We start from the raw sequence: 15935 nt of genomic DNA on the forward strand, positions 1-15935 counted from the left end.
TTTATTTTTATTGCATATCCAATGTTCGTAGCTAGTATAACCCACCAATTCATTTTCTCTCCTACTTGTTTTTTTCACTTTATGAAATCCTTTGATTTCATAAAGTGAAATCCAATCCAGAGGATTATATTCTATTGTTTAGTGAGTTTAAATTTCGCAAAATTAATTGAGAACCATGTAACAATAGGTTTAATTTTATTTCTAAAAATAGGTTTAATTTTATTTCTAAAAGCGCTTGCTATGGTTTATTAATATTAAAAATATAACCTGGATTACTTATAAAAATGATATTTTATAATAGCAGGGATTTTCTAAATAGAATTATTATTTTTTAAATAAAATATTTTACTCTATTATGTTATCATTTGAAATATATTTAAAGCTAACTATTTGGGGAATTCCTCTTGACTGTTTGGTACAGGGAATAACTAGTAAGATTGCACCTGTAATTCCAATGGGCTAACTGCTCAGGAATTAGCCTTAGCATTTTCATGTGTCAGGTTATCCTTGCTTCCGGTACTTTCAAGTGCCATTTTTTCATCCTGGCTTCTTTATGTTTCAGTAAACTGTCAAGGAGCATTGCCATTTTTCTCCACTGAGTTTTTTAAAATAATATTTTAAGATGTAACTTTTTTCCTCATTCTTCTTTTGTTTCTATTTGACAGTTATAAGTAGCTTTTAAATTTCTTTTATTTTTCTCACATTTGGTATGGTTTGCGATTGTGATGCCATTGAGAAGGTCAGGCCAGTAGGAGACAGCATGTACCAGTGCAGTCATGTGTATCCAGTAGGATCTCCTGCATTGCTGTTATGTTGCTTGCATTACCAGCCAACATGGCAAGTGTTTTTCCACTTCATGTCCTCCATGTGACTCACACATTCCACAAGGTGTATGTTCTCTATTCCTTTTGAAGCAAACAAACAAAAGTGAGTTGACATGTCATCACAAACTTTGAGTCTTTCTCCTTGTACAGATTCTTTTTTCTCTCCTTGTCATCAGCTTCACAAGAGCTTTATTCAGAGAAGATCTTCTGAGAAAATGGCCTCAGCATTTTAAAACTCTCCAACTAGGAATCATTTTAGGTATTGACAGTGGTATTCTCGAAGAATATAAGAACTTGAGCTAATTTTCTGGGGTCGAGCGTTTTTGTATGTGGTCATCTATGGGACTTGACTACTTGAAATGAGACATGATAAGGGTGGTGGTGTTAAAGAAACAGTGGGAAGACATACCCTGTGCCGAGAACCCTGTGGGCGGGGTATGCCTGTAGATATTTTTCATTTTGCTTCACCTTATTTATAGCCATGAAGGTTTTCTAAAATATACATGTAAGCATTTTTATATTTGAATTTTTGTTCCTTTTAGTGGCATATTTTATGCGATAATTTTTTAAAATCCCACATGTTCTCACCCTTCCCTGTATACCATAGCTTGAAATATAGAAATACTTCCATTTTGCTATGAATAGCTTCTGTGCTTTTGTGTTGGGGAGATATGAAAAGGAAATGAGATTTGTTGATTTCTTAATACCATAAGTATACATTTAAGAATGACATCTTATTCAGAAGTGACTATAACAATGGACTGTATAGCATATGATTTTACTGAATAACTATTAATTTCCTTAAGTGTGATAAGGTATTGTGATTATATAGGAGAATGTCCTTATTTCTGGGAGTTGGATGCTAAAGTATACATAGATGAAATATCATGATATCTGTAACTTACTTTCATATGGTTCACTTAAAACCAGAGAAACAAATGTGTATGTATGCGTGTTATATATACATAGAAACAAAGCAGTTGAAAAAAAAAAAAACAGTGATTCTAGCATATGCGTGTTCATTGGGCTACTCTTATAGCTTTTCTGTAGGTTCAAAACATTTTTAAATAAAAAGTTGGGTTGGGGGATAAATATAAATAACTATGCTTTCCTGCAGTCCCCATTTTCTTGGTAATTTGATTACATTAATTTGTTGCAGCATCAAACTAGTTATTTAAAATATTTTTTTAAATATTGGATTCAGAAACATTTAAGCATCTTCCCATGAGTAAAGAAATATATTTTTTTCTCATTGCTTTATAGATTTATGGATTCTAAAGTCACGAGGTCAGAAAGTTCCAACCTACTTCTAGCAATGGTTTTAAGTGATACTTTTTGGCAGGAAAATAACTTCTAGCTGAGTACACACAGAAGAAAGGTTCCCTACTGCACAGAAGTCATTAATTCTTTCTGTGATATGTCATGTAAAGTCCCCTTTGGCTATAGCAGCCTTACATATAGCCTTTGTTATTGAATGGTCTTATCTCAGCTGTATGTGGGCAGTTGATTTTAATGATGTCTACCCCTCCCCTTTTTTTTTTCTCTCTTCGGGTAAACATTGGGAAAAAGAGATCTACTTGTCCTTTTTCTGGTTGTCCTACTCCCTTGTAATCCATTTTGTCTCTGTAGGCCAGGATATTTAAATTGCTTCAAAGCCAAATTCAACAGCAAACTTGGACTGATGAGGGCACCCCATCTACTCGAGAGCTACGGTCAGTCCTGCTAGAATTTGCTTGCACCCACAGCCTAGATAACTGCAGCACTACTGCCATGAAGCTGTTTGATGATTGGGTGGCATCCAATGGAACTCTAAGGTGACGTGTGCTTCTACTCAAATGATCTCTCTCTTCTTTACCTCATATCGTATACTGAAACCAGGATCTTCTGATCTTGGGTCATAAATGTTATAAAACTAGGTGTTAATATAAGTGAACTCTATGAACTTGTCAAATAAAACTGTTTTTTTTTTTTCAATTGTGGTAAAATACAGATAACATAAAATTTACTATCTTAACAATTTTTAAGTATACAGTTTAGTAGTGTCAGTATATTCACATTGTTGTGCAACAAATCTCCAGAACTTTTTTATCTTGCAAAACTGAATTTTTTACCCAAACAACTCCCCCCTAGCCCTGGTCTACTTTCTATTTTATGAGTTTTATTGCTCTAAAGACCTCATGTAAGTGAAGCCATACAGTATTTGTCTTTTCATAAGTGGCTTATTTCACTTAACATAATATGATTATGGTTCAAGTATATGATCAAGGTTCACCCATGTTGTAGCATGTGGCAGAATTTTCTTCCTTTTTAAGGCTGAATAATCCATTATACAAATGTATATACCACATTTCCTTATCTATTCATCCATTGATGGACATTTGGGTTGTTTCAACCTTTTAGTTCTTACAAATAATGCTACCATGAACATGGCTGTACAGATATCTCTTCAAAACCCTGATTTCAGTTCTTTCAGATATGTAACTGGAAGTGGAATTGCTAGATCACATGGTAGTTCTGTTTTTAATTTTTCAAAAAACCTCCATATTGTTTCCCATAGTGGTTCTACCATTTTACATTCTCACCAATAGTGCACAAGGGTTCCAGTTTCTCTACATTCTCACCAATACTTGTTTTCTGGTTTTTTTTTTTTTTTAATAGCAGCCATCTTAATGAGTGTGAGGTGTCAAAAAAGTCTCTTTTAATTTATTTAGGAATAAAACATAACAGGTGGAGTTAGCAATTAGAAATTTTTGGTTCTCTTCAAGTTCCTCATTGGGCGTTATGGAAAACAATTCAAGCATCAGATAAAGAGTTGGGATTTGGGGCAGGGGTTGGGATAATCTTATTGAGGTTCCTTTCAGCTTTGAGATCTTAATGAAGGCAGAAAACCATGCTTCTTCACCTCTTCTCATCCATCTCCTCATATTTCTACGATGGAACTCACCACACTGTGTTGTAATACACATATTTATTGTTCTGTACCGCATGTTCCTAAAGGGCAGAGACCATGTCTCACTCTCCCTCTCTGCAGCATCCAGCCAGTTGCCTGCCTGGTTCTTTATGGATGCTCAGCAAATAATTATTGTGTCAAATTGAATTTATATTCCTTATAGTCCCACCACGAGGAAAGTAGCAGCCACTAAATTAACCATTTTCTTAACTATTAGTTGTACAGTAAAGACTCTTCTAATTGTTACCTGCTCTGACCCCCAAAATACCGCCATTAGTCAACTTCTTGCCTATGTACTCAGGATTTTTTCTTGTTCTTCTCATATTTGACCTCCTCTCTTACAGCCTACCTACTGATATCATGACTACTGTGTTCAAAGTGGGAGCAAAAACTGAAAAAGGCTGGTCATTCCTCTTAAGCAAGTACATCTCGATAGGCTCTGAAGCAGAGAAGAATAAAATACTTGAAGCTCTTGCCAGCTCAGAGGATGTATGGAAACTTTACTGGTATGAAACCACCCAAGGAATATGATACATAGAAACCAAAAGCATAAAAGCATTGTGCTCTCTGGGATCTCCCTTTTCTTCTCTTTACTCACAGTTCAGACCTGACGGGGACAGTGTGGTGAGGAGCTCGCGTGTGCTGGGCTTCACACATGTGAAGACTGGACATATAGGCAGGAGATGCTTTGCCCCAAAGAGATTGGGAGACGCTAGGAATCACAGCCCCCTTCTAACTTTCTTCTTAAACACTTCTTTATCGCCTTAGCATGCTGTCTTTAATTCCATAGTTAGTCCTTCTTTCTTTTTAATCAAGGCGTTATTCTCTCCAAGCTGTCATTTTGAAAATGCAAACACTTCAGATAAAGGTAGCATGTAAAAGCTTATAGGCTCACCTTCATGTGAATCCGTCAGCCCTTTTTTAATATTCAGCTGATGAAGACCTGGAAATGAGAGTTACACATGGGGAAAGAAGGGCAGTCAGTGAGTAGGGCCTCCTGACAGGAAGAACAGTCAGTGGCAAGGTAGAGGAGCTCTGAGGAGCCAAGGGAAATATATAGGTATCTTAAAAGTCAACACCAGGAAGGACTTAGGTCTCATTGCTTCTCTTGGATAATTTTGCTCAGATAAAGTTTAATAGTGTCCCGGACATGACCTCAGCACCTGCCCAGACCCACTTTCCAAAGGATATACTGTAAATAATCATGTTCTCTAAAGTAGTAGCCTGCCTCTGACCCAAGCAAATAAAGCTTTTGTTTTTAAACTAGTAATGATTTTGTTTTAAACTAGCAATACACTACAAATTCCCATTAGAAAGTATTTAAACAAAACTTAAGGAAATGGAATATTGTGAAAGTATCTCTCATATGCTTCTTTACTCCCATTCTTACTCCCTCTGTTAACACCGTCAGTCCTGGATGGTGTATTTATATACATCGACATAAGTTTATACTATATCCAGTGTTTTGTGAAGGTCCTTTTGGTGAATGATCAGTCTCTGAGATTTGCCATATCAGTTCATAAGGCCTACTTCATTGGTTTTTCAGACTGCCTAGTATTCCATAGTACGGCTTTAACCTGTCATTTATTCAATCCATCACATTTGATGGACGCTTGGGTTTTTCTTCCTATTAAAACTACTGCTGCATTCTTTTGGGGGTATGTGTTTTCTCACTATACATAAATTTTATAACATAGTAAGTGAGAGCTGCTTATGTTCAAATGCTAGGCTTTAGTATTTACTAGCTGTGTAACTGGAACAATTACGTAATCTCAATTAACCTATGAAATGGGGACGGGTAATAGTTATCTATTTTAAGCTTTGTTGTATCTAGGATTTAGAACATTATTATGTATGAAGTATCAATAAATATTAAGTATTAATATCAAGTATAATCTGAAATGTATCTTCATTTTCACATTCAAACAGCCCGTTTTTTAAGAGTAATAATATACCTGCCTACTCAAATCAAGTACAGTTTTTAACTGAAAAAATACTTCTTCAGAATTATAATAAATTCTACCAGAATTTATTTCTCAAATGCCCTTACTACCTCAAGAACTATTTATTATTATGTGACAGTATATTTAAGTGCTTATCTCATTGGTGAGTTATTTCTTCATTTTAAAAAATGACAAGCTTTCAATCAATTGATCAATCTTAGAGTAACCCGAACCTTATACCCCTTGACTTGCTACAGAGCTAGGAGACCAGTGCTAATTTAAGTTTAGTCATCACTTCATCATGAACAATTATTTCGGAAGCTAAATCTGCTTTGCTCTTCAGGTTAATGAAAACTAGCCTCAACGGAGACATCATCCGGACACAAAAGCTGTCGTTTGTCATTAGGACAGTGGGCCGACGTTTTCCTGGACACTTATTGGCGTGGGATTTTGTCAAAGAGAACTGGAATAAGCTTGTACAGAAGTAAGTTTCTCCGAGATTTTCTGGCTTTTAGTGTTTTCAGGCTCTGCATTTGAAAAATGTTCCCAGCGTTGTCATGGTTTATGGGAGTTATGATTTGCTATGAGAGGAAAAATGCTTCAGTGACAGTTTAACTGAAACACCCAGAAATTTTCACATTTGTAAACACAGTTCCATAATGCGAGTCAAGTAACAGTGGCGTTCCACGTGAATATTAATCAAGCCCAACCATGTTGACACCAGGTCGCTTAGCTGAGCGTGGCCACAGACTGTTTCAGAATAGCTGTCTAGTATGTGTGTTGAAAAATGCCTCTTCATTGCCAAGGGATCAGTGAAAGGATTCACACCCAGCTAGATAGCACATGTAGGTTTTTTTCTTTTAAAGTAATACTGACATTTCTGGATGTTTGATATGATTTTTGAATAGATCAAATGGATTAACAGTTTCTCTGGTTATCCCTAACTCCTGCCTTTTCCTGCCCACCTTTCGTTCCCACTGGCGGTAAATGTGTCTAGGACGACTCCCAACGTACCGAGCTGTGGTTCCCAGCAGCAGGGCTCTGCTCTGCCTTTGGCATGTGTAGCTTATAGTAAAGCATTGCCTTTGCACTCAGAAACGTGGCTTACCAACAGCTGCCTCATTTTTTTTGCTCTTTATGCCCTTCTGTTTGTCTTTCTTCAGGTTCCATCTGGGGTCCTATACCATACAAAGTATTGTTGCGGGATCAACTCACCTGTTTTCAACGAAGGCTCATTTGTCTGAGGTTGGTATAAAATGCTAGTAGGGAGACTAAGTAACCCTCTCCCCTTAGGCTGCTCAGTTAGTCACATGGTGGCTTCTCATGCCAATTCCTGTCCTCCCTCTCCGTCTGCCTTCAAGAATGCTAAAGATTCTGCATTGGGATTACTTCTAAAGGGTAGATATACAGCAATGAGAAAAAAATCTGATGAAAAATTCTGATTCTATTCTCAGTAATATTCCCTTGTCTCCCTGATATAAATAATTTTTTAATTAAGACCAATATATGCCAAGTTTCCTTTTAAGTGGTAATAAAATCGTTTTGAAGAATTGCCCAAAGGTGAAATTGGGCACCAAGCCTAACTTTAGACTGTACCTCGTTTGCTGTTACGTGGCCATTTTATCTTTCTATTTTAAATTTGAAAAAGTCATCATTGTAGGAGTGAGGAGAATTAATTTTTAAAATCACTTCATATTTCACTGTACTTGATCAGTAACTTGATGTAAATACCTCGAATATTAAAGTACTTCTTGTCGCTGCTGCTTTTGGACATCATCGTAGCTGTCTCTAAGTGAAAGCTTATTTAGAAAAGATAGTCAGAGTTACCTGAGATTTGCTGTTCTGTTCTTTTGAAATACTTCTTTGTGCAACTTACAGGTCCAGGCATTCTTTGAAAATCAGTCAGAGGCAACGTTTCAGCTTCGTTGTGTCCGGGAGGCTTTGGAAGTCATTCAGTTGAATATCCAGTGGATGGAGAAGAACCTTAAAACTCTGACATGGTGGTTGTAGCATGCACAACTGCACCTCATTTTGTTGCCCACTCAGAGAGCTTGTTAATTTGGGCTCTGCTGCTTTTGCAAAAGCCAAGGTGAAGCCAAGGATCGCTGCCGAGTTGTTTGCACTCTTAGGAGTTCTAGTTAGCTCAGGGCCTGTCTGTATTTTTCATCTGTCTTTTCTGAAATGTCTTTGGGCGGTGTGTAATTATTTATTACAAAATGATAATCACTTAAATGCCAACCATCTACAAAAACAATGAGTACTTTTTCTACTTTGAAGATACACAAATGGGGAAAAAAATCCGTTTTGGAATTCTCTTCTACTTCTCAATATCTGGAAAGTACTGACGCAGTGAAACAAGGAAAGATCTACCACAGGAGCCTTTGCAGGCTGCTGGTTTGTCAGCTCTGTGTTGCTTCTTGTTGATAGATGTTATTTGAATGTGGTACAAAGTTAGCTTCAAAAAGTATGGCAGTGAAGTTGATGAGGCATGTGACTGTGGAGAACTGATCTCAGGTGTGCAGATCTACTTTGATTTGGGCTTGGATTAATCCTTTATTTCCTGCAAAAGGTTGAAATAAGATCTATAACTATTGTATTTTTTTCTGCAGAATAGCCAGGTGCTACAGAATTTTTTAATTTTTGTTATATTGAAAAGCTAAATAATAAGGCCAAAAGATTAACTTTTCCAAATATTTAACACTTCTTTTTTCATCTTTTAGGAAAATGTTTCAAACCAAGTTAGCTCTAATTATACTTAATTTATTCATAAATTTCAGTATTCTCCAAATCTGTACACCTTTATCACTCCCTGCCATAGATATATCTTATGTTATAAATAAGTATTTCTACATTTATGGCAAGCATTTTGTTAATATTGATGTCTTTTATCATGACTTTATCACTGTTACTAAGATGCCTTTTGGCACGATAGATTATAGATACTCTCTGACTCATACCCATGGGTAGATTTTCATTTTATATGATAGAGTAGCACATTAGAAACATATTTTAAAATAAGGCCTTTGAGAAATTGAACATTTTTATTTGAAGTTCACCATAGTACCTTAAAGGGATAAAGAGAATGTGGGACAGGAGTACCTTGATTCAGGTTTAATATGGTGGGCTTTGAATTTTTTCTATTATCAAAAACAGTACTTTTCTTTAGTTGATAAATTGTAGTTTTCTTTTGTCATGGCCAAACTAACAGATTGAAAGGAGTGGCCAAGGAATGAGAGAAAGAAAGAAAAATGAGGAGGATATCCAAAATTATATGGCATTTTTACTCCTTCTAAAGGAGAAATATTGTACTTGAATTTTTGAGCTATGCAGACTTATATCTAGATTGTTGTGTTTTTTGATTCTTCGGAGAAAAGCTTTCTTCCTAATAATTCTTCAATACTTCATATTTTGTTTGAAAACATCATCTATGTACATAAAAAGGGTAGTTTACCCATTTACAAGCACTTAAAAAGACTCCACAGAATCAGACAATGGGAAAGGTCACCTTTTTTTATTCAGCAGGTGTAAAGTGAAAATATGTGGGATTGTGTATAAAATTATATTTTATTTTATGAAAATATTTTTATATAACAAAATTTAAAAGGCTGGCAAGCTAAAAGATAGCTTTCTTTAATCCTAGTGTGTTTTTTGCCCAATTTAGTCTTTTCTAAACATTTATCTCTCTGTTTTAGAGTAGAAAATATTATATCCTGAGAATCACAGAATTATCTAAAGATGTCTTATTGAAACTGGGGTAATCGTAGGTCTTTTTTCCTCCTGTGCTTTAGTAAATGAATGATAATTTAGTTGATACTGAAAGTTAGTGTGTTTTTATATTTCTAGAGTGGGGAAAAATACTAAACTTTTGAGGGGTTTTTTTCGTTGCTGTTTTTTTTACCATATTACTAAATTCCACTTTGATACAGAGTTTAAATTTTGCTACTTCTCGAAATCAGTTAATATTCTTCAGTTATCCCTGCCCATCTTTACATTGCTCCTGTAACATATGTTAACTCTGCATATGGCAAATCTTGTCTTGAATTACAGCATTTTTTCCTGTTGAGTGAGTATATGTGGTGTGGGGGGTATTATTATAGGTAAAACCTTATCAAAACATTGGCTCAAAAAGATCACTCATAATCCATTGCTCTCTTTGTTCTCAAATGCCGTTCATTCCCATGAGACCAGATCTATACTATTTGTAGTTTTATTTGTGGGCCTCACCTCAATTGTTTGTAGTTTTAGTAGGCCTCACTGATCTTCCCACAGAATTTCATACTTTTTAATGTTATGCTAACCCATATATATGGGACTTCTAAATACTAACTCTAAGTCGGGAATATAGGGTTAAGTAATAGGTAGAACATGTAGTATAATAATTGTACCTTTTAAATTTTTTTCCCCAAAACTTTATCTTAGCCTCTGTATTTCTAAGAACTCAAATAGATTGAAGCACAGCAGTCACGGTATGCTTTTTTCATATAAGCACATAGATCCATGACACAATTGAGTACTTGTTTGACAATATTCATTGTAGAGAGACAGTCTACTCAAATGTAATAATAAAAGACATTACACTTGGTTATTAGAAAAGTTAAAACTGGAAATCTGGAATTGTAGAAGAAAAACATATGCTTTGGAGACCTGAAAGGCTATGAAAATAGAAATCTAAAGAGTCCAGTTTGTTTTGTTAATATCAAGTGATTGGATATATTAAACTACAAGTAGTGTCAGCTTCCACCATAGACTTGTGCCTTCCTCCATCTCACTGTTTTATATAACTCTCTTTAAGTGAAATTGTGTTGCTTGCCATTGTTTCAGTGTTCATGAACTTTCTTACTATCACAGGTTCTACTTAACTCTAATGTCCTTTGCCATTCTTGTTTTAATTTTGTTGTACTTTAGCCACTGTGGGGAAAAGAGAGCTGGCGGAAGAGCTCTGGGTATGTACATCAGTCTTACTGGGTACAGAACAGAATTCTTTCTGAATATTGGAAAATAAGAAATGAAACTTAAATGCTGAGTTTGCTGGATTACTGATAGCCTGTTACTGAGTTTGATTTTAAATGAGTCTACTCAGACTAAAGCACCTGGAACCATAATCTACAGTCAGATGGCTGAACATTCACATAATCCCTGTGCATTTCATGAGGCTGCAGGGAAGGTGCGTGCATCTCAGGAGATGTATCATCACCAAGGACAGCAGTTCCTGGCCTGAGTTTGCAAAACAAGCCTCCCCTTTACCTTTGTTATCTGTTTTTATTGGAATTAACTCTCTTTTTAAAGAGCTCCCTCTACGCCCATTTGTACTTTAAAAAAATGATGTATATATTTTTGATGGATTTTTTTTTTTTGCATTCTTTTATTTTGTTCTTCATTCTCTACATTGGCAAGTAAGTACCAAATGAACAGTAGAGGTCCGAAAGTATGAAAAATCTCCTCGTCTCCCTTTCCCTTCTTGCAAGCATGGGTAATAGCTAATAGAATAGTTGGTTGATTTCTTTGAGTGGTTTTTGGGGGGGTGTATACTTAATAAAAATACATAAGTATTTATGTATTTTTGATGTGTTTTTATATTCCTTCATTTTATGTATTTTGTCCTGATGAAAAGTGAAACATTGTCCTGTGAAAAATCTCTTTTGCCTCCCCGTATTGCCTGTGTGGGCAACAGCTATAGAGCAGTTATCTGTGATTGCCTTTTTTAGAAGGAGATGGTGATATTAGGAGGAGACCAGAGTATCTTCTTTTAAAAATGTGTACAAATGTTTTTGCTGCTATTTTGTGGGTGTCGTTTCATTTTATATCTTATTCATCCTTCTCATAGATATGTAGATATCTAATAAACCGCGAGGTCCAAAAGTATAACAAATGTCCCATTTACCCCTCTCCTTGTTGCTTGCATAAACAAGAACCTAGTTGTTGTAGTTGCTGTTGTTTAGATCTGGCCTTAGGGGAATGGGGGGAGGGGTTATATATCATCCTTTCAAGTGTAAATACATATTCTGCTACTTATTTATATTTCATTTTATATGTTTTCTTCTGCATGGATGCATATGTACTTAATGAAACGAGGTTCAGTGTGAATAAATTCCCTTTTCTTTATTGCCTCTTTGGACAGTAGCTAATAGAGTAATTTGTTTGATGGTGTGGGGGAGAATGGGATATGTATTTAATGTATATAAATACATTCGCTCCTACTTTGTATTACTAATTCATTTGTACTCTGTCCTTCTCATAGGACATGAAAGTACCTGATGAGACGTGGAAGTCCGGATGTATGACAATCTCCTCTGGTCCCCTTCTTTTTTTGCCTGCATGGGCAATGGCTAGTAGAGTAGTTGATCATTTTCAGGAGTTCTTTTGTGGGTATTGGGAAAAATGCTTTTTTAAATATATGTAGATGTTTTTACTTTCACACTATAGTATTTTATTGAGTACCCAGTCCTTCCCTTGGATATGTAGGTTCCTATTGAACCATGGAGTTCTGATTGTATAACAATCTCCTCTTTTCTCTTTCCCTTTTTATCTCTGTAGGCAATAATTTTAAAGTAGTTTGAGTTTTTTGAAGTTTTGGGGGGTCGGAAGGGACTAAGAGTAGGACTTATACTTTTGAAAACTGTATATACAGTATTTATTACTATGTCGTATTATTCCATTTTGTACCCCGTCCCTTGCTTGGACATGTAGGTACCTAATGAAATGTGGAGGTCCGGATGTATGAAAATCTCCTCTTCTCCCCTTTCCTTATTGCCTCTGGAGGCAATAGTCTTAGAGTAGTCTAGATTTTTTTTTTCTTTTTACTCTACCACTCCTTCTCCTAGGAGGGTGGGGATGTGTACTTTTTAAAATGTATATAAACGTTTTTGTTTCTTTTATCTGTTACTTCATTTTGTACCTAGACCTTTCCATGGATACTTAGGTAACATGATGAAAATTAAGGTTCATTCTATGAAAAAAATCTCCCCTTTTCCCCTTCCCTTGTGGCCTGTCTGGGCAATGACTAGTGGCATAGTTGTTTAGAAGGATTTTGTTTTTGTTTTTGTTTTTCAGCAGGGTGGTAGAGGATTTCTGGGTTTGCATTTTTAAAATTGTATATAAGTGTTTGCTACTTTTTTTGTTCTTTTACTCCAAACCCAGTTTTCAGTTTGGACTTGTAGATATCAAATGTAATGCAGAGGCCTAGATACAGAGGTGTGGTAAATCTTTTCTCCCCGCCACCTATAACCAGTGTTCAAAGGCAATAGTACTTTAGGGCTTGGTTTTTGTTTTAGTTTGTTTGTTTTTGAGGTTTTTAATGGGGAATGGGCTTGTTAAGCAAGATATGTAATTTTTTAATTGTATATAAATGTTTTTACCTCATTTTGTTGTTCACTTCGTTTTAACTCTAGTCTTTGCATGACTATTTAGGTACTTAATGAAAGTTGAGATTGATTCTATGAAATATCTCCCATATTCCCTTTCCCTCATTGCCTGGTGGGCAATCGTAGAATAGATGTTTGGTTGCTGTGTTTGGAAGAGTGGGGTGGGTGGGGGGAGGTCTGTGTGTGTGTGTGTGTGTGTGTGTGTGTGTGTATGTGTATATATTTCTAATGTATATAAATGTTTGCTACATTTGTGTATTATTTCATTTAGTACCCAGTACTTCGCTGGGACTTATAGGTACATAGTAAAACATGGAGGTCCAGATGTATGATAAATCTCCTCTGTTCCCCTTCCCTCTCTGCCTGCATGGGCAATAGTTTTATAATTTGGGTTTCTTTTTCTGGGGGGCCGGATTATTTGGGTGAGTAGTAGTTAAGGGAAAAGCACAGGATATGAACTTTTAAAATATATGTATATAAATGTTTTCTTGTTACTGATTTTGTACCTAGTTCTTTGCATGGGTGTATATGTACCTAATGAAAATCGAGGATCAGTGTATGACAGATCTCCTCTCACCCTTCCCCTTATTGCCTGTGTAGGCAACAGTGAGTAGAATAGTTGTGTGTTGTTCACTGAGTTTGTTTGGGAGGGATTTATATTTTTGGTAAGGGAATATTTTTAATACATATAAATACGTTTTTATTTCTTTGTTATTTCATTTGTATTAGTCTTTTGCATGACTACGTAGGGACCTAATGAAAATTGAGTTTCATAAATTGAAAGATCATTTCTTCCTTTCCCACATATTTCCTCATTTAGCAGTAGCTAGCATAGTTGTTGTTTTGTAGTCATTTTGTTTTATTCTCTAGGATATAGGCCTTTAAAGATGTAAATATATATGCACATACATAATTTGCTTTTTTCCCATTACTTTTCTTTAATACTAGTCCCTTGCAGGGCTCTTAATATAGCTAACAAATAAAGTCTCACCAAATCCCTGCCATCTGACTTGAAAGTATAGCATTGTGATGGTGTCACTAATGGCAGTGGGCATGTAGCCAGTAAGATGAGAGAAGACACTTGGATATGATTGAGTTGTGAAAGCTAATCAGATCCAGCATTTCCTGTGTCCATTCAAACTGAATGAAATGACGAAAAGGGACCTATGCTTTGGAAGCTCCAGAAAGGCAAGAGGACAGTACTAAGTAAAACAGTGTTTGAAGTTTACTGCTAACTAATCTTTTAGTGACTGGTAAGCCAGTGAAAGACCCTTACGTGTAGCTTCTGTTGAGTCTTGGAATTCCAATTCATCTATAGAAGTCTGTTGCAGTTCCATCAATAGCATGTTCTTGTGTACTTGGTAGAAATTATTTTGCCATTTGTAATGAATCTTTTGAGTTATTGCTGTGGTTCCAGTGAATCATAATATCGGCCCATAAACTAATCCCAAAAGAATTTGGGGACAAGACCTTTCTATCTTATGGTATGGACAAGTGAGTCCTTTCCTACCCAGAGCTCTTCTATGTGGCTGCATCTCTCTCCTCAGTTCTCCATTAGCTGGACCATTTTTGTTTTGTTTTCTTTTCTTTTCTTTTCTTTTCTTTTTTTCTTCAGTGCCTGCACTGCTAGATGTTATTTTCAAGTGCACTCAAAAATGTAAGCCATTGTTACCTCATTAGTTGTATGTTTTTGCATTCATTTCATACATCCAGACCTGTATGTTTGCTTTCGGCATTCTCAAATCATGTGTCGTATTGACTCTTCATCCACCACATGGCAAATAATATGACTCCACATGTGTCCGTATCAAAGAATGCATGTGTAAAATCCATCCCTCTGTTCTTCTCTTCCTCCTCCCTTCCTTCCTTCCTTCCTTGCTTCCTTTCTTTGAGCTTCTGAACATTATTGGTTTGTTCTGCAATTTATAATGAATATAATGCTGAAGATTTGCCATATTCTTATTTTTTTTGGAAACATTGAGTGATAAGACTCTAAAAAATTTGCAGAGATGTTATTTACCATATCAAATTCTCAGGTTCTAGTGTTGAAAAGTTAGCCTATACATTGCTGTTACTTATACTTGCTGCTGTACAAAAAAATAAAAGTTGTATTCATGACACATCTAACTTTGATCATAAATAAAAGAGAAGGGGGCACCTTTTTGGAGTTAGTCACTGTAGTCAGTGATATTTCTGAACAGTTCTTAATTTGAAATACTTCAAAAGAAGTAAAGGTCATGGTTTAGTTGAATGAAATGCTCCAGAAGTTGAACTGTATAAGCCATCAGTACAATAATACACTTGTGTGTATATCTTGAAAGATCATTTCTTCCTTTGTGTGTGTGTGTGTGCGCAGGCAAGTGCACTCACATTTATAAAATGAGAACTACATCATAATTGGAGCTTTTGCATTAATCAGCAAACTCACATTGAGACAAAACTTAATTTTACAGCTATTTCATTTCAAGCCAAGTGTTCCATGTTGCTGTGAAGAATAGTCTCTTTCAAACACTTTGAAAAGTAATTACTTGGAAGCTTGTAATGGTGTTACATTTTTGCATTTAAACACCTATAGAGATCTCCAATTCTTTGAATCTGAGCTCGAGGGTGGAATTCTAAATTTGTATCATAATCTGTCTCTTGTGGAAGACTTTGGAAATAGTATGTATATATATAATACTATGTATGCAAATTTTGTGTTGTGTCACTCGTAAAGGGAAAAGGCTTATTTTTCTTTATACTCCTGATAACTTGTTTTGCATATGACCAGCACTGACTGAAAGGCATGTGTAATTGCAAACACTGTTGCTTTTGTGTGTGTGTGTGTGAAATGAAAATAAAAGTATTTAAATATAAA

General features: G+C 35.6%; 1 protein-coding gene across 2 annotated transcripts in view; it reads left to right on the forward strand.

The window, feature by feature from the left end:
• The window catches only part of LNPEP (leucyl and cystinyl aminopeptidase), an 87517-nt gene extending 71582 nt beyond the window's left edge, over positions 1 to 15935 (forward strand). Inside the window, exons 14-19 of one of the 2 annotated variants that reach the window (XR_005655490.1) lie at positions 2454 to 2638; positions 4119 to 4280; positions 6061 to 6201; positions 6881 to 6962; positions 7596 to 7806; positions 11956 to 15935. Coding sequence is in view for 1 of the 2 variants with exons in the window: in XM_039875166.1 (XP_039731100.1) it covers positions 2454 to 2638; positions 4119 to 4280; positions 6061 to 6201; positions 6881 to 6962; positions 7596 to 7727 (702 nt within the window). In the remaining variant the exon portion in view is untranslated. Of the gene's footprint in view, positions 1 to 2453; positions 2639 to 4118; positions 4281 to 6060; positions 6202 to 6880; positions 6963 to 7595 lie in introns of both variants that reach the window. The other variant, XM_039875166.1, reaches the window with a different exon arrangement.

The sequence above is a fragment of the Pteropus medius genome, unplaced genomic scaffold, assembly GCF_902729225.1.
Source record: "Pteropus medius unplaced genomic scaffold, Ma_sr-lr_union100, whole genome shotgun sequence".
Lineage (NCBI taxonomy): Eukaryota > Metazoa > Chordata > Mammalia > Chiroptera > Pteropodidae > Pteropus > Pteropus medius.